We start from the raw sequence: 18679 nt of genomic DNA, 5'->3' as shown, positions 1-18679 counted from the left end.
TATTTTTTGAGAGAGAGTGAGGAGAGAGAGAGAGAGCGAGCACAAGCAAGGGGAGATGCAGGCAGGCATAGGGAGAGGGAGAAGCAGACTCCCTGCCAAGCGAGGAGCTTGATGTGGGGCTCGATCCCAGGATCCTGGGATCCTGACCTGAGCCAAAGGCTCGCTTAACAGACTCAGCCACCCAAACTCCCCAGGGTTTGAGAATCCTTGCACTAAGCTGCTTGTGAAACTGCCTTATCATTCTGGGTCCCAGAAACTAGGTCTTCAACTTCGTCTGTGCAGTAACCTGGGGGGGGGGGGGACTCTCCAGTTCTCCATTCCTTCCAGAAACTCCAACCATTGCTTTGATTTTCCTGATCATTCGGACTCCTTTCAGGATAACATCCCCCACCCCCTGCGCTGGTTGCAGGTCCCCAAGCCCTGCTCTCTACAGGAGCTGGCTGTCTCCAGTTCCCCTTAATTTTCTATTTGCTCAGATTCATTTCTTTAATTTTCTCCTCGTTATGGGCAGATTTACAGGTTGTTTGAGCATCATCGAATTATGGTAAAGGGGCCTCTGGCTCAGCTGGTCTACACAGCCTTTGATAGGCAAACTCCCTGGGTCCCTGGCTAAGCAAGCTGTATTCTCTCGGGTTTCTGCGGGGAGATCTGCTGTTTCCCCCCTCGCTGCCCTTCTCCCCATGCTGCCCGCCTCTGGGGCCCTCTTATCTGCTCCTCGCAGCCTTCACAGGATACACTCTGGGCAGCTTGGCTTCTTCCGCTCCAACCGCCCCAACACTGATTCCTTTCTTTTCTTCTGCGTGTTTCTGAGCGGATACTTTGCTGATGATTCTGGTTGCATTTTTTAGGAGGGAGATAATCTACAGAGCTCTTCTCTGGGCCCCACTCTCTGCACCTGCATGGTAACCCCGCCTCTTCAGCCTTTCCAGCTCCTTTGCAGTTCATTTGTAAGATGAGATAAAGGCCACACAGGAACTAGCGCCCCAAACACGGCCATGCCCAGAGGGCTAGACTGTGGGATGGAAAAGTGGGAGGACATCTTAAAGCCGGAGGTCAAAGGAGCAAGTAGATTTACTTCATCACCAGATAAGCCTCTAAAACCCAGCGGAGCATCATGAGGCCAGGGCCAGAGGCTGACTTCCGGGAACGGTTATGCAGAGCTCGAGAAACAGATGGGGTGGATATTTGTTGGAAGACCTTGAGAGATAATTATAGAAAACCTTTTTTATGTATCTCAGTCATCCCTGCTTTCACCCTTCCTGGGAAGGCTGAGGCCTGGCTCACCCCCAGGGTCCAGCAAGCCATGGCTTGTCGCTGTGACAGAAGCACTTGCTTCCCACCTGCCTTTACTGTTCCCACCAAGACCCACCAAGGCTCCCTGCTGGGTTGACAGTGGTGCCCGGGACAGGTGGTGCCCTAGGTGACACTGAACTGGAAGGCTTTTTTTTTTTTTAAGAGTTTACTTTCAAGTAAACTGGGGCTTGAACTCCCAGCCCAGACATCAATAGTCAGATGCTCTACTGACTGAGCAAGCCAGGCACCCCTGGACTGGAAGGCTTTGATCACTGAAAGGTAAGCAGTTGGAAGCAGGAGGCTGGATGGAGGTGGAAATGGGCAGCTGTGAGCCAATCCTGTTAGTCTCTGCTGAGGGCAAAGGAGGGCTGCTTTCCCCAGGGAGCGCTGCCTGGTGGAAGGCAGGAACATTCTATTGCCTCCCACTGTGGCCCACCAGAGTCTAGAGTGCTACCTCCCCTCACAACCCACTCCACCTTCCTCAAATTCCCTCGAGGCTTAAGCCAGTGCCTCTGACTGGGTGGATGACCGGACATGGGCAGGAAGCTCCATGATGGGGTCCAGAGCGCATGGGCTTTGATTTCCAGGTTGTTACTAGCTATGCAAACTTGGAGCAAAATCTTCTCTTTCCCATTCTCCTTTATTCAAATGAGGTGACAAATACCCACTTCCTAGGGCTGCGATAGGAGACAAACATGATGCCTGCTCCTTCCGTTTTCTCCACTCACCCCTCACCCACCCACCCTCCTTACAAAGGTGGCAGTGCTGAATCGTGGGATTGTGGGGGGATTTAATTCTCTTTGCCTCTAAGAGGACTCTAATCTCTGAACATGTGAAGACCAAAAAAAACAAAAACAAAAACAAAAACAGATTCTCATCTGTGGATTAAGTATGTTTAAATAGGAGTGGTTGTCAGAAATCTCAAGATACCCTCCCCATATTCCCATCTCCTGGTTATTCAAACACTAATCTAGGTCCTGCTGGGAAGGGGCTCTGCAGCTGTAATTCAGGTTATGGACCTTAAAATAGGGAGAGCACCTTGGTGGGCACAATCTAATCCCCTGAGCCCTTAAAAACAGAAATTTCTCTGGCAGGAGCTAGATCCGACAGTCAGAGAGATGAGGAAGGAGAACTCAGAGAGACTCCAAACATGAAAGTCTTAAGCAGTGTTGGTTGCTGGCTTGGAAGATGGAACTAGGGGTTCGTGAGTCTAGGAATGTGGGAGGGGCTAAGTATGACCTCTGGCCAATAGCCAGTAAGGAAACGGGGATTCTCAGTCCCACAATTGCAAGGAACGATCTGGCCAACAACATGAAATAAGCTTGGAAGCGATTCATCCCCAGAGCCTCTGGAAGGAACACAGCCCTGCTGCCTTGATTTTGGCCTTGTGAAACCTGAAACAAAGAAACCAGTTGAGCCAACTTGGCCTTCTGACCTACAGAACTGTGAGATGATAAGTGGATGTTGTTTTTAGTCATTAGATTTGTGGCAATTTGCTATGGAAGCAACAGCAAATACAGTAGGTACTGAAGTCTCCTCGATGAACGCTTGGAGTTGGTACTATTGTTACCCCCATTTGACAGAAGAGGAGACTGAAGGACAGTGAAAAGGTCTGAGCAGGTCTGCAGCTGTAAGCCTTAAGGAGTCATGCTCAGTAGAAGTCTTTGCTACCAAGTTTATTTGCAGGTAAACAGCACAACATTTACACAACATTTTGTACAATCTGATCTGTACTGCCCTCACACAGTGGGGGGCTAAGGAAGACCCAGTCCTTCCAAAGCTATAAACAGTCCTGGATAATGAGTTGATGAAAAACACTTTCTTTTCCTTCGGCAAACAAAATTATTTATGAAGCTGTACCGTTCAGCAATAGGAGGCAAAGAGAAAAAAAATTACCTCAAGGAAAGCAACAGCTCCTTTCCTGGTGGGATCCGTCATTTCACAGACATGAAATATCTGTATCAGAGATCTTATGTTTCAAGAGGAATGGGTGACACATCAGAGCTGCAACAATAAACCCTGTATTTATTTCTGATGGGGAATTAGAAAACTCTCTTTGGACACCAGTTCTTGAAAAGATTCTATTTCAGAGGACATCAGTGCTAAGCAATTCTTTAGAAATCCAGTGACTATAGCACAGACTTCTGGGGATCAGGGCCGGCATAACTCCCCTCTCCTCTGATCCCCAGGGTTTGTGTTTCCATCTACTCCCTGCCTCTGAATCCCTCCAGCCCCACCCATGCTCCACGCCAGCATCTGAGAGCCCCGGAGGACTGTTCTGATTTGAAGTCATGTCACCGATTCCCCAAGTACTCGCTTCCCCCTGAAGGGTCTGACTCTTGGCCTTTATGAACACGGGGTTTTAGAGACGCAAACTTAGGGAGACCAACTATTCTCCGGAGGCCAGCCATTCTGCGCCTGCAGCTCTAAGCCAGCATCCCCAGTATGAGGAATAGGGCTGATAAATAATGAATCAGCATCTTGCTCGACTGGTGGGGTTTAAACGGTTTTAAATTCTTTTCAGGTGAAAAATTACCACAATTTTCTGCTCATGGTAGATTTCCAAGGGCGACTGGAAGCAGAAAATCTTTAAGGGACCCTTACATAGCCAGAATTTCTTCTCAGGCTGATGGACATTAAATATTCAGTAACCGGGACTATGGAAGGACTGAGGAAGAGCTCCCAGGGCCTGGGAAAAGGCTGCTTCTTAGGCTCATTCTCAGGGTCCCGTGGAGACAGGCCCCGGAAGCTACACACACGGCTGGCTGGAGTGAGCGACGGCTCTGGGGATCTGCGGGATCAGGTAGGTGTCCAGTTCCTGACGTTGGTAGAGGGCTACACTGTCCAAAACCCATTCTCGAGTCACCACAGGTGCTTCACACATCTGCCCAATCGCTGGGGACAGAGAACACAGGCAGAAATTAGTGTCACTTCATGTTTCCCTAGACCAGACTCTTGTCAGTCTACTCCGGGGACACGGTTGTATGAGTTCATAGTGTCACTCCGGTAGTTGCAAAACTGATCATCTTAAGTAATGCTTCAGGACACAGGACCTCATTTAGAAGCCTGAGGAGTGACTGCTGGTGAAAACCTACAGCCTCTGGCAACTTTACTAAAAGGAACTGCAATCTGTTGAAGGAAAAGTCACCAAGGGCACCTAGGTGACTCGGTTGAGCAACCAACTCTTGGTCTAGGCTCAGGTCATGATCCCAGGGTCCTGGGATTAAGCCCTGCATCAGGCTCTGCACTCAGCTGGAGGTTATCTCCCTCTCCTTCTGTCCCTCCCCTGCTCAAACTCTCCCAAATAAAAATTTACAAAATCTTTAAAAGAAAAAAAAAAAAGTCACCAGATAGCTTGAAACAGCATTGCAATTAAATGATTTTACAACATCTCAGGTGGAAAAGCAAAACAGTATGATGAGCACGATCACATGTGTGTGATGCTTGTACATATACACATGCTTATACATATATACACACATGTGCCTGGAAGAATCTTCCCATCAGCATCTCTATGTGGTGGGATTACAGGGATTATTTCTTTGTGCTCATTTATATTTTATGTGATGAGCAGTAATTAATATTTAACCCCCACCAATGGAAACAGCTCATGTATTATTTTTATAATGTAAAATGAGCAAACCACAAGAAGTTTTAAAAGGACACTTTAGTCATTCATTCATTCAAATATTCCCTGAGCACCCAGAAGGTCCTGATTATTGTGTTAACCAAACACTGGGTGATCTGTGGTGAACCAACCCCATCACCCAGGACTCCACACGTCACAGGCACATGCCCATGGTCTCCTGAAGCCCCACACAGGTGCACCATCTGCTCCAGCTGACTGAAACAGGACATTTAGACCTAAAATCACCACAGTCACCTGCAGACTTCATGTAGGCCCTGCCACCCATACTCTTGCAGACAAAGGCTTAGCAAAACTTACCATGGAAGCCACTGTCCTCTGCCCAGGCGTCTGGCTGCACGACTACCACAGGGTGTGCACCCTGCGTCCCCGGAAAGGAAACAGGATGGAGGTTATCAGAGTTGGACTTGTGCAACAGTCACATCGCCCTTTCTTGATGGTGTGCTGAAGCAGACTACTTCAGGTGCAGCCACAGAAAGGACGGGGAAGGGCATGAGGCCGAAAGGGAGCATTGGAGGGAGAGCCTTCCTTTAATTAAATACGTTGAGAACTCCAGTCCTCACTGACCCTCCACACACGGGAGTTTTCTGGCACTGGCATATGATCGGGGAAGGCTCAGGCTAAGACAGGCTTCTGAGGCCCACTGGCAGGGCTCACAGGGAGGGACGGGTGCCAGCCTTGCTCAGTCACAGGACAGATAGTGTGCAGTCCCCTCTGAGAGGGCATCAAACACTCACCTTGCTGAGAGGGAATAATGAGGGCTCCTTCACCACAGAAGCCCCACAGAGGCGCAGCATCCACTCGAGTTGATCTAAATAGCACAGGGAGACCTAAAATCACCACAGTACTCTACACACTTCACCTGGGCCCGCTACTCCGTACTCTCTGGGAGAGGGCTTACAGCAACACTTCCAAGGGCAAGAGTCTCCAGCTCTGCTCCAAAAGAGAGCAGTTCAAGACAGAGAGGCCTTGAACTCCTCTAGTTCAAGACAGAGAGACCTTGAACTAGAATCTATATGGTATGGATTCGAAGTCAGTTTGCCACCGATATGCGACCTACCCTGGTTATCAGTCCCCAGAAGGGCCCTTGATAGATAAGGTTTGACAGTCTCTCAAACAAAACACTTCGGAAGAAAGAATCCAAGAGGCAGTTTCCCTTAATTTGCTAAATTGCTGGCTAAGAAACTGTGAAAAATGCCCACTCGCCTTTCCTCCCTCCTTGCCTAATTCTGTGTTGGGCAATCAATAATCACGGCCACCGAGGACACCATACTTGGCAGTAATTACTGTAAATGCCAGGAGACAGGAAGATAATTCATTCAGTCAAAAAAATACACATCATCCTGAATGGAGACTCAGCCCGTCAGTGGGGAAGGGCTCCATGCTGAGCTGAAATCGACACACTCAGGGAAACAGAAATCAAAACGGACTGCAGGGATGTTCCACCCGCTCCTGGAAAATCAGCAGAAATGACCGATGAATGGCTTCGGGGCCTCTCTCTGGGTGCTCTTTTCCCATCAGTCCATTTCTGGGGATTGCGGAGGTGGCTCCTGTTTGTCTTAAAGAACGGAGGTCAAATGACTCATCTCCAAAATGATACCTGCTAGAGACCTGGTTTTCATTACACCAAAGAACAAAAACACCGAGAAATCCCCGAGTGGCACTTGGAAGTTTCATAAAAATCCAATCAATAACCAATAAAGAAGACAGGAGGAAAATTTGCTGGGCTCTCTTGCTGCCACTCATCTGTCCCTGACCAGAGGCCAAGGCCATCTTCTGAGGAGCCAGAGAACCTGATCCCTGGGGCGGAAGTGGGCACAGAAGCAAAGGTGGGTGGACTTTGTTTTGAGAAGAACAAACCAGATCTATACACACGCCAGGGCCTTAGGGCCACACAACTCCAAGGTTGAGCTCCACAGCACTCCTACACACAACATCACATTCAATGTCAAAGTTAATTAGAAAATGTTCATCTAGAGTCCTTCCCTGCCTGCTCTGGGCCTGTGTGGGGCCCAGGCCCACAGGGTTTAAGTAGCCGCTGTGCTTGTTTCTCAGTATCAAATGAAAATGATTTAGGAAGAGCAGAATTCTTTCTTAACATTCACAAACCTGAAAGGTATCTTCTCCCCACCTTATTCTTTCCCTCCTTTCTTAAACCAAAGGGCAGCTCTATCCCTTCTGAGCACAGAACACTGTATCCTAGAAGCTAACTTTTCACGGCCTGCTAGCTCTTGAGAAGGGGCACAGGACTGTTTTTTTTTTTTTTTTTTTTTTTTTTTAACATAGGGCAACGTTTAGGGGCAGTTTTGTCTGACAGATGGTAGAGAAGCAGAATCAGCTCTAGAGCACCTCACCAAGGAGCTCCCTTAAGACAGTCTCTCCTGTAACACTCCACCACGTAGCGGAAAGGCTGGTGCTGGACTCTGCACTTCTCCCAGTCTCTTACCTGTAGGCATGTTGGTAAAGGGCCCATAGCAACAGACTTCTAGGCCCCTGAAGATCTGGGAGAAGAGTGAGACAGGGGGACAGAGGGATGGAGAGAAAAGAAATACTAATTATAAAAGAGCATGCATTAAAAAAAAAAAAAAAAAAAAAAACAAGAGTCTCCAAAATGAAGGAGTTTCATTTTTCTTTACCACCTAATTTCTGCTACCTCCTGGAGACATCTGCTACTGATGGACTTTAGAAGACTTCTAAGAGGGGTGCCTGGGTGGCTCAGTGGGTTAAGCCGCTGCCTTCGGCTCAGGTCATGATCTCAGGGTCCTGGGATCAAGTCCTGCATCGGGCTCTCTGCTCAGCGGGGAGCCTGCTTCCCTTCCTCTCTTTCTGCCTGCCTCTCTGCTTGCTTGTGATCTCTCTCTCTGTCAAATGAATAAATAAAAAATCTTTAAAAAAAAAAAAAAAAAAGACTTCTAAGAAAGGTGTGTCTGCTCGACAGTCATTCCCTGTTACTCAGAGGCTGAGCACCCCCCACCTGCCACCAGTCAGGCCCAGGCTCCTTCACTTCTTATTGAAATAAAAAAAAAAAACCCAGGTCTTCTTTATATTTAATAAGAGGTTTGGATGGCAAAAAATTCAAGCTCTAAGTTGCAGTTTGTTTATCAGAACTTGGTACATCAAGGCTGACCATCACCCTAACTGGAGGGGAAGTTTATGTTGATTTTACATGCTCCTTTTCTCCTCTGTCTTCTGGAATCTGACATCTCTTCCTACCTTCATGCTGCTCTAAGAACAGCCATTGTTCCTTCAGGCAACCTAACTGTTTCATCCGGAAGTTAATCTAATCTAGAAGTGAAGTCTGGTTCTGCCTCTCCTCACTGAGATGACCTGACTGCCTGGTTTCCGGGAGACACAGAATATCTGGAACCTCCAAGGTGCCCCCCCCACTTTTGTTTAGTGAGCGCTGGCACCACCCACAAGAACTTTCTGGGGGGCACCTGCCTGGCTCAGTCGGTGAAGCGTGTGACTCTTTATCTTGGGGTCATGGGGTTTGAGCCCCATGCTGTGTGTAGAAATTATTTAAATAAGCAAATAAACTTTAAAAGACAAAACACAAAGACTTTCTGTGATGATGGAAATAAGGTGTTAGTAAGGTGGCCACAAGTCACACGTAGCTACCAAGCTCTTGATATGTGGTTACGGTGAGTGAGGAACTAAACTTCCTATTTTATTTCATCTAGTTATATAGAATTTAAACAGCCTTGTACGGCTCATGAGACAGAGAGATTCTTATACGTACATTAGGTCAGGTTCTTAGGCAAGCACTAGGTTCTTCTTCTTCTTTCTTTTAAAAAAAGACTTTATTTATTTGACACAGAGAGAGGACAAACAGGGGGAGCAGCAGGCAGAGCGTGAGGGAGAGGCAGACTCCCCACTGAGCAGGGAGCCCGATATGGGGTTTGATCCTAGTGCCCTGGGATGATGACCTGAGCAGAAGTCAGAGATACTTAAAACTAAACCACCTAGGCACCCCAAGCACTAGGTTCTTATTTATTTATTATTATTATTTTTTATTATTTTTTTATTTTTATTTAAAGATTTTATTTATTTATTTGACAGACAGAGATCACAAGTAGGCAGAGGGGCAGGCAGAGAGAGAGAGAGAGGAGGAAGCAGGCTCTCTGCTGAGCAGAGAGCCCGATGTGGGGCTCGATCCCAGGACCCTGGGATCATGACCTGAGCCGAAGGCAGAGGCTTTAACCCACTGAGCCACCCAGGCGCCCCACTTATGTTTTTGAAGATTTATTTACTTATTTGAGAGAGCGAGAGCACGTATGCATGTACAAGCACCTGTGGGAGGAGGGGCAGAGGGAGAGGGAGAGAGAGCCTTTCAAGGAGACTCCCCGCTGAATGCAGAGCCCAACATGGGGCTTGATCCCACAACCCATGAAATCATGACGGAGCTAAAACTAAGAGTTGGATGTTTACACGACTGCACCAGCCAGGTGCCCCACGAGGGTATCATTTAAAAGAAATGTAAAGTTGTGTCAGTTGGCTGCGTGTATATCATTTGGGTAACCATCATTATCTCTTGACCCTCTTTCTCCCCGCTCCACAAAAAAGAGAATTGCTTGGGCCTGGAACTCACCTCCTTTCAAATAAGAGAGACCAGGGTACAGAAAAATCAGGAGCTAAAAACTCATGATGGCTTCAGGAAATGAGCCTTCCACTCTCCTCTCAACTACAGCCGCAAGAATAAGAAAGAGCACCAGTTCGGGGAGCCTGGGTGGCTCAGCTGGTTAAACATCTGCCTTTGGCTTAGGTAGTGGTCTCGGGGTCCTGGGATCGAGCCCCACCTCGGGCTCCCTGCTTGGCAGGAGACTGCTTCTCCCTCTCTTCCCCTTTCGTGTTCTCTCTCACTGTCTCTCTCTCTTGCTCTCAAATAAATAAAATCTTTAAACAAAGCAAAAAAACCCAAAATGTATTGCATGGAGCACTGGGTATGGTGCATAAACAATGAATTTTGGAACACTGAAAAAAATTAAATTAAAAAAAAGAAAAAAGAGCAGCAGGCCAAGTCTGTCTCTGGTGTGACAGCACCCACACATGCCATTCTTAGGATCTGTACGAATAAACCGCAACCCAACCTGTTGACAGGCTCTAGATGCTCATAATACTAAAAGCTCTCCCCAGGCTGCTGGCCGCAGCCAAGTGTTGCTATGAAATGTACGAAAGATCAGGAATTGTTATATCCAAGCTGACACTCACTGATGAGGATGTCTAGTTATAAGATAAGAAATTTGAAGTTTCATCTCTACAAATACATTTCTCTTGCCCAGGAAAATACTATAGTGACATTTAGTATCTTCAGAATGTCATTACTTTGACGAAGCACTTTCCATCACTGCCATCCCCAAATCAGGAAAAATCCCCAAACACTGGAATTTCCTTTGAAGGAGGAAGAATCTGGCACTAACACTGCCTGGCATGCAGTGGAATAAAAACAAATGGCTGGCTCACACAGAACTCCCCTGGGGTGGAGGCAAAAACAGAAACAGGGCCAGCAGCTCTTCTTGGCATCTGGAAGTTACTTGATAGGCTCAGAGGGTGGGGGGTGGGCTGACCCCAAGGGTTCAGAGCTCTCCCAAAAAAGTTTTCTCTAGAAAATCACCCCTACTGGTTCTTGCTCAAGTTCTATAAAGGGACAGACGGTGCTCTGTATGGGACTGTTCTGAAATGCTCAGTGGTGCACATTTAAAAAAGGAAGAAATGCAGACTCCGCACGCAAGTGCTCAGTTAGTGACCTGAGAAAGCAGCCGGTGCAGGCCTGACATGCAGGGGTGAAGTCTTGCCGGGCCTTCTCCCTGAGAGGGCGAAATCACTTCAGCTCTATCATCTGCTACAGTATGACCTGGGGAAAATCATGGAGTCTTCCTGGGCCTCTAGTCCTTCATTTGTAAAGTTGCCGGAATAATCTACTTTATTACTCTGTGAAATCTTCCGTACCTTTCCAAGAAACTATGGTATTATTATTTTTTAAAGGTTTTATTTAAGTAATCTGTAACCCAACATGGGGCTCGAATGCACAACCCCAAGATCAAGAGTCACTGACTGAGCCAGCCAGACAGCCCTCTTATTGTTTTGTTTGTTACAATTTTTTTTTCTAGGTTACAGAAAGACGCCACGGGGACGTGGAAACAGCAAAGGCCTTAGATTCCCATCTGTTTCAAATCCCAGCCCTGCCACTTATCAGCTGAGATTTGAACCCCAGACTACAGTCCAAAGTACACAGCTTCTCACACCTCTAAGTTCCCTCATCCATAGAACGGAGAGAATATTTACTTACCCTGTCGGGCTAGGAGAACTGAGAAAGAACCTGGGGGAGGCTGGCTGGTGCAGTGAGTTAAGTGCCTGACACTTGGTTTCGGGCTGTAATCTCAGGGTTGTGGGACTGAGCCCCACATTGGGCTCCAGGCTCAGTGGAGAGTCTGCTCAAGATTTTCTCTCCCTCTCCCTCCGCCCCTCCTGCTCATGTACACTCTCTTTCTAAAGTAAATAAATAAATAAATAAATCGATCTTTTTAAAAAGGAGTGCCTGTGTGGCTCAATCAGTTAAGTGTCTGTCTTTGGCTCCAGTCATGATCTCAGAGTCCTGGGATTGAGCCCAAGTTTGGCTCCCTGCTTGGAGGGGAGTCTGCCTGTCCCTCCCACTCCTTGTGCTCTCTCAAATACATAAAACCTTAAAATAAGCAAACAAGAACCTCAAGGAAGCACCCAGCTGGTGCTCTATGAGCAAGGATGCTATGCCCCTTGCAGGTGCCTGAGACAAGCTCCACCAAGGGGACTGGAATGCACCAAGGTGGGTGGGGTATTTGCCAACAGGGCAGACTGGGGCTTTACCTTCCTGTCCCGGGATTCTCTTGCTCTCTTTGGACCCTGGTGGTTTCTTCCATTCACAACGTCTCCTCTAACTTCAAAATCATGCTGGAAGAAACCCAAAGCAAACCACAGAGATCAGAGAAAAGAGAAGTGTCCTTCGATGGGAGTAGAGTAGATACATCCTATTAAGGAATCTAGTATTGCTGGGTAGAATTTTGATAACCCCGTACCACCCAAAAAAAAAAAAAAAATCATTTTTGGTAGACTGAATGAGATGACCAGCATCTCAGCTGCTGAAATCAAGTCACTGAAGCAAATCTTTGTGGGCAGAAATGAACAATTGGCTTTTCACCTCATTGGGACTTAATGTATTTTAATTTTCAACATCTGTCTCTTCTCAAAACAGTCACTTCGCATTGAGATTAAACTGCTAATACTGTGCTGGTATAAAGGAAACTGGAGAATTCCCGATCTCTTAAATCAATTGTGTATTGCCATCTAAAGAAATAAGGGCTCACAGATGTCCATTAAGAGATTTACAGTTAATGAGACCAAAATGATAAAATATACATTGAACACACTAAAGTTAGCACTTTTTCAAACTCACTGGTTCAAGGATGAGGAAATAAAGAATAATAGGATTATGGAGGTTAGAGTTTTCAGGAGAATTTAGGGGAAGAATGCTTAGGAACAATTCTGATGGGAACTAGATTGTAGTGGGGACAGAGTCATGAATGTCACCACAGGCTGTTATTAGAGGAAAAAACACTTAACATTTCATAGTCACTTGAGTGGCAAAAGTCTAGTGCTAAAAATGTCATGTTGGAAGCTGACCCTCAAATTTCTTATCTTGATTGTACCCCCGTGCCTACTTAAGCTCTCTGCCTGGAAGTCTAATATAAATCCCCAAATTCTGGGGCACCTGGCTGGCTCAGTGGGTTAAGCCTCTGCCTTCGGCTCAGGTCATGATCTCGGGGTCCTGGGATTGACTCCCGCATCGGGCTCTCTGCTCAATGGGGAGCCTGCTTTCTCTCTCTGCCTTCTTCTCTGCTTGCTTGTGATCTCTCTCTCTGTCAAATAAATAAATAAAACCTTTTTTTTTTAAAGACTTTATTTATTTTTTTGGCAGGCAGAGATCACAAGTAGGCAGAGAGGCAGGCAGAAAGAGAGAGGAGGAAGCAGGCTCCCTGCTGAGCAGAGAGTCCAATGCGGGGCTCAATCCTAGGACCCCGAGATCATGACTGAGCTGAAGGCAAAGGCTTTAACCCACTGAGCCACCCAGGCGCCCCAATAAATAAAATCTTAAAATAAATAAATCCCCAAATTCACACATCTGAAACAGAGCTCTTGCCTCCTGTTCTGCCCTCTCTCAGGATGCTCTTCCTGCTCTGTGTCTTCCTTATCTGATTTACTATTACTAACATCCACTCTATTGTTCAGGTCAAAAACCCAAGCCTTGGGGCACCTGGGTGGCTCAGTGGGTTAAAGCCTCTGCCTTCAGCTCAAGTCAAGATCCCAGGGTCCTGGGATCAAGCCCCGCATCAGGCTCTCTGCTCAGCGGGGAGCCTGCTTCCCTTCCTCTCTCTCTGCCTGCCTCTCTGCCTACTTGTGATCTCTGTCCGTCAAATAAATAAATAAAATCTTTAAAAAAAAATATTTTTAAACCCAAGCCTCAGCCCCTCAATGCCTCCCTTTACCTCATCTTCCAAACCTAACCCTTTAGCAGGTTCTCTCTCCAAACATAACTCAATCTCTTCTTACCAACTCTATGCCACCATTACCCTACAAATAAAATTCAAATTCCTTACCATGACTTCCACCAAATCCTGCCTCATCTAACCCTTGTCCGTGACCTTCTCCAACCCTTGGTCCAACCTCTGCTCCCTACATATGATTCACCAATTACTACTTTCCAGCTACACTATTTTTCTTTAATAAACCAAACTCATTCCTAGCTCAAGACATTTATGCTCGCTGTTCTTCTGCCTGTTAACATTTGTTCCCTACATTTTTCCAGGCCAAATCTCGGTCTTTAAGGTCTCAGCTCAAGCTTTTCAGAAAGGCTTCCCTGGTGTCCCTAGTTAGTCAACCTCTGTCCCCAGTCAGGTGCTAGTCTGTTATATATATTTCTCCAAGTTAAGTATGTATGTATGTATTTATTTATTTTTAATTATCTCACTACTATCACTTTTTTTTAAAGTTTTTATTTCGGGGCGCCTCGGTGGCTCAGTCGGTTAAAGCCTCTGCCTTCAGCTCAGGTCATGATCCAAGAGTCCTGGGATCGAGCCCCGCATTGGGCTCTCTGCTCAGCTGGGAGCCTGCTTCCTCCTCTCTCTTTGTCTGCCTCTCTGCCTACTTGTGATCTCTCTCTGTCAAATAAATAAATAAAAAATCTTAAAGTTTTTATTTCACAGTATTTATTGGTTTTGTTAGTTTGTTTTGTTGGCTTTTTCTAAGTAGGCTCTATGCCCATTGTGGAGCTCAACATAGGGCTTGAACTCACAACCCTGAGATCAAGACCTGAGCTGAGAGTCAGGACACTTAACTAAGTAAGCCACCTGGGTGCTCCTATTTATTGGTATTTTAAATGCATCTTTATTTATTGTACATCTTGCCTCAATAGAACATGAGTCCCAGCAGAGCAGGGACCCATCAGTCTTGCGGCTGTATTCCCACTGCCCAGGCCACAGTAGGCTCCCAATCCTATTAGGTCACAGAATCAAAGTTAAAACCAACAAAAACGTCATTTGATTAATAATGAATATGCCAAATAGCGCATAGTAGTTTAAAAGTGCTTTTGCTACTTTTATTTTGCCTGATCTGTCACCGGCAGCTCTTAGATGGCTCTGTTCTAAAATTATTCCTCCTCCTACACTCCGTCTTATTTACCTCACTGTTCTCAAAATCATAAAAGTAGGCATCTGAGTTTTAAGCAGATACATTTGCATATCAATACGAAGGGCTTTTCTTCAAAGACAGTGGACAACCAGTTTTCTACAAAGGTCTATGCATGTGCGATCGGGTTGGCCTGTTTCATAGGCTTATGAATCTTCTCTTTCTGCCTTATAAATTCCTTTTCCTTTCTCTGAGCAAAGGACTGTTTTACTGAAACTTGAACAGATGAGCAAAAGCACAGAATTTCCTGGGTTGCTCCGTGCAATTCTGATGATCCACATCACTGGGCAAAGTCTTTGGAAAGTAGTACAAACAAGGCAGCAGAGAAGTATTCAGTGATTTTGTGACTCGATGGCACCAAGTCTTTCTGATTCACTTGTAACATCAAGTACCTACCTCATCTAGCATCTTCCTTTCTTTAATTGACTGGGTCACCCCTAAAGAGATGACAGAAAAGACAGGTCACATGAGGGCAGAACAAGGAGTAGAGGTCCTCTCTCTGTAAAGCCACGGCTCCCTAATAGATTTTATTCTGGAAACACTGTGGTGGCTTAATTTAAACATTATAAAAGTGCCTGCTGCACATGGATTTCTGCCTCATATTAAATAAATCCTTAGTTATAGGCAAACTTTGCTAGGAGTAGATTAGGTCCTATTAGTTAGGAAAAGAAATCCATTTCCCCCAACATCACCAGCTTATCGGAACAAAGAGATATGCATTCAAGATAAAGCTAGTTTAAGTGTTACCATTAAAGACCTTTTGGTAATTCAGATTCAGCATCAGCAAAAACCCTAGGTGTTAAAAAAATGTTAGGCGTAAAAATGCAATTCTGAGGTGTTAAGGGGAAGAGGGGAGACATTATATTGTACTTACAGAAATAGCTAACTACCCATTTTCCTCCTGCAATACCCAGAAAATATTTCAGTGTCCGTTCGCACACAAACTCAGCATCTGCAGGATGAAAAACATCCAAAAGATTAGAAGTTGAAAACAAAAATCAGGAAGTTCTGCTGTAGGAAGCTAAAATGCCCCCAGGTCCTATGCCACTTAAGATCAATCCAGATTGATGATTCCAGAAGCCCTGGTGATAGACTCAGAGGCTGGAAGCATCCCTAATTATAACCAGCAGGTGTGCATCTTTGGAAGTCTAGAAGAGGCTGATACGAGGTTAAGACCACAGGAGACATCTGCTCTATCTTCTAGGTGCTCAAGATGTCGGTCACTGTGTTCAAGAAATTCCCCGTTTCAGGAGTACTGATACATGTGGATGGGAAGGTCTATTTCACTGGATGGCAAAATGTGAGAGGATATGAATATGTGAAATCCTGAATCTGAAATGTCCATGTAAGTGAAAAAGTTTCACCCACCGGAAAGTCTACCTGGGAAGTCCTAACTGCTTAGTTCCCAATTCCCCTGAAAGGGCCAAGAAAACAGACTTATTTTCACAGCTCTTCCCCTTTCTATAGATCTCAGAAAGCAGTAGCTGAAGAATCAGTTCTGTTTGTTCTGTAGTGTTTCGAAGGCCCCCTCTGAAGAACTAAACAAATTTTTTATCAAATTTTTTTTTTTTTTTAGAATTTATTTATTTGACAGAGAGTGAGAGGAGAGAGAGCACAAGTCGGGGGAGCAACAGAGGGAGAGGGGGAAGCAGGCTCCCTGGGAGCCCGATGCGGGACTCGATCCCAGGATCCTGAGATCATGACCTGAGCCGAAGGCAGAGGCTTAACCCACTGAGCCACCCAGGTGCCCCAGAACATTTAGTTTTAAACAGGAGAAATGGATTTAACTAAATCCTAAACACAGTAGGCCATCTGCCAGTGGAAGCAATAGCCATTTTCTCTCCCAGAATTCTTCACAAATAAAAAAAAAATTTTTCTTTCTTCAATTTTTAAAGCTTTTAAATGTTGTAAAAGTTGATCCAGTAATAGGCTTTAAACTCAGAATTCTGTTTTAGTTCATTTTTAGTTTAAAAGTAGCAAATGTATCGCCTTTGTTTAAAGACCGAACTACTGTAGATTTAATTTGCCTTTTAAAGTTTGTTTTTTTTTAAAGATTTTATTTATTTATTTGATAGAGATCACAAGTAGGCAGAGAGCCTGCTGAAGGGCTCCATCTCAGGACCCTGAGATTATGACCTGAGCCGAAGGCAGAGGCTTCTTAACCCACTGAGCCACCCAGGCATTCCTGATTTGCCTTTTAAAGTTTTCACCTTTTAGCAGCTTTGATCTAAAACTATAGCTTAAGATATATTAAACATACATGACATTCATCTCTAAAATAGTAATTAGTTCAAAGTACTTGTCCTGGCACCTGACTCCTGGGAGCATTATCCTCTGACCCAGTGGGACAGTGTTTGCACCTTAGAAATCCCAAGATCTCAGAGGTTCTAAAGCACTGTGTCCCTGCCAAGGAGTCTGTACCCCTATGCTCAAGCACCATCAGCTATAAGACAGAAAAATCCTGAAGAGGGCCACCATATTTCTGGAGAGTCCATTTTGTTCAAAAGGGTTTAAGACATGCACTATAATCTGCAACTTCCGTGTGCTACATGCATTGTTCTTTGCTTTCTGGGGCCCAACAAGTGAGTCTACCTCCTCTTCCAGAATGCAGCTCTCTGAATAGTGGTGAGACAGCTAGCTTGTTGCCTTTGGTCTTTATATTCTTTTTTAAAGATTTTATTTATTTATTTGACAGACAGAGAGAGAGGGAGAAGCAGGCTCTCTGTCAAGCAGAGAGCCCAATGTGGAGCTCTATCCCAGGACCCCAAGATCATGACCCGAGCCAAAGGCAGAGGATTTAACCCACTGAGCCACCCAGACGCCCCTGGTCTTTCCATTCTTTCCTCTCTTCTTCAAATGATACTGCTTTGAATTCCTTTCCCCCCATCCTCATTCTCTACCTCTACCTCTGCAGACACACTCTAGTTGGTCAGTGATCAGCTTAAAAAGAAAGCCAAAGGAGAGCACGTTACCTTCCAGGCAGTCGCTCCTGCAGAGGATGCACTGTGGGGGGAGGGGAGGGGAGGGTCAGCATCTACATTTCTCTTGCTCTGGACGCTAGGCTTGTGTACATAAGGCCCAATTCCAAATGTGCTTTTTCAGCGGCCTTGAAATGTTTACTTAGATTTAGCTAAAAGCCTCTGAGGTCTCCGTTATCACACAAGCCATAATTAAGATTGAAAAAGAGGAAGGTGCAGGAGAAATGAATTTTCCCCGTCTCTTTTTCCTGGTTCATACGCTAGGCTACCTCAGAGCTGACAGGATACTAGCTTCCCAGAAAAACTGTCAACATGCTCAGTCCACGTGCATGAATGGAGCTAGGACACAGAGTGGACATGGAGCTAGTGTTTGCAACTGCCTGTTTTTGTTTATTTTTTAAGATTTTATTTATTTATCGACAGAGAGAAAGCAAGAGAGGGAACACAAGTAGAGAGATTGGAAGAGGGAGAAGCGGGCTCCCTGCTCAGGAGCCTGATGTGGTACTTGATCCCAGGACGCTGGGATCATGACCTGAGCCAAAGTCAGACACTTAACCGACTAAGCCACCCAGGCAGCCACCCACAACTGCCCAGATTAAGAGTGGGAACTCACTTCATTCCCCTCTTTTCCCCATGCGTTCCTCCAGGACTTGGGATCTGCCTTATCAGACAGCCCCTCACACAGTGCCGTCTAGGCAGGGTGGATGAGAAGTGGTTCACCATTCCTGACTCACTACTCTCCAGATCTTACCGCAAACAAAAGGGGGTCAGGACATAGCAAAACTATTATTTTTCTTTTCTTTCTTTCTTTTTTTTTTTTTTTAAGGATTTTACTTATTTATTTGACAGACAGATCACAAGTAGGCAGAGAGGCAGGCAGAGAGAGAGGGAGGGGGAAGCAGGTTCCCCGCTGAGCAGAGAGCCCGATGCAGGGCTCCATCCCAGGACCCCGAGATCATGACTGAGCTGAAGGCAGAGGCTTAACCCACTGAGCCACCCAGGTACCCCTTATTTTTCTTTCATAAATAACTGATCAACTGTTGGAAGA

The 18679-nt window shown here is 45.8% G+C and overlaps 1 protein-coding gene across 11 annotated transcripts in view; it reads right to left on the bottom strand.

Annotated features, from left to right (window-relative positions):
• Positions 1-2954: 2954 nt before the first annotated feature.
• Positions 2955-18679, bottom strand: part of BRCA1 (BRCA1 DNA repair associated) — a 67250-nt gene continuing 51525 nt past the window's right edge. For all 11 annotated transcript variants that reach the window (XM_059149819.1, XM_059149814.1, XM_059149816.1 and 8 more), the window contains 7 exons: positions 15528-15605; positions 15050-15090; positions 11780-11863; positions 7386-7440; positions 5677-5750; positions 5240-5300; positions 2955-4188 (listed from right to left, as the gene is read on the bottom strand). In XM_059149819.1, coding sequence (XP_059005802.1) covers positions 4043-4188; positions 5240-5300; positions 5677-5750; positions 7386-7440; positions 11780-11863; positions 15050-15090; positions 15528-15605 — 539 coding nt within the window. In that variant the 3' untranslated portion in view covers positions 2955-4042. The remainder of the gene's footprint in view (positions 4189-5239; positions 5301-5676; positions 5751-7385; positions 7441-11779; positions 11864-15049; positions 15091-15527; positions 15606-18679) is intronic.

This window comes from Mustela lutreola, chromosome 15 (assembly GCF_030435805.1).
Source record: "Mustela lutreola isolate mMusLut2 chromosome 15, mMusLut2.pri, whole genome shotgun sequence".
NCBI classification, from domain to species: Eukaryota; Metazoa; Chordata; class Mammalia; order Carnivora; family Mustelidae; genus Mustela; species Mustela lutreola.
Note: the sequence above shows the minus strand (reverse complement) of the source record. Positions and strands in the feature narration are given on the sequence as shown.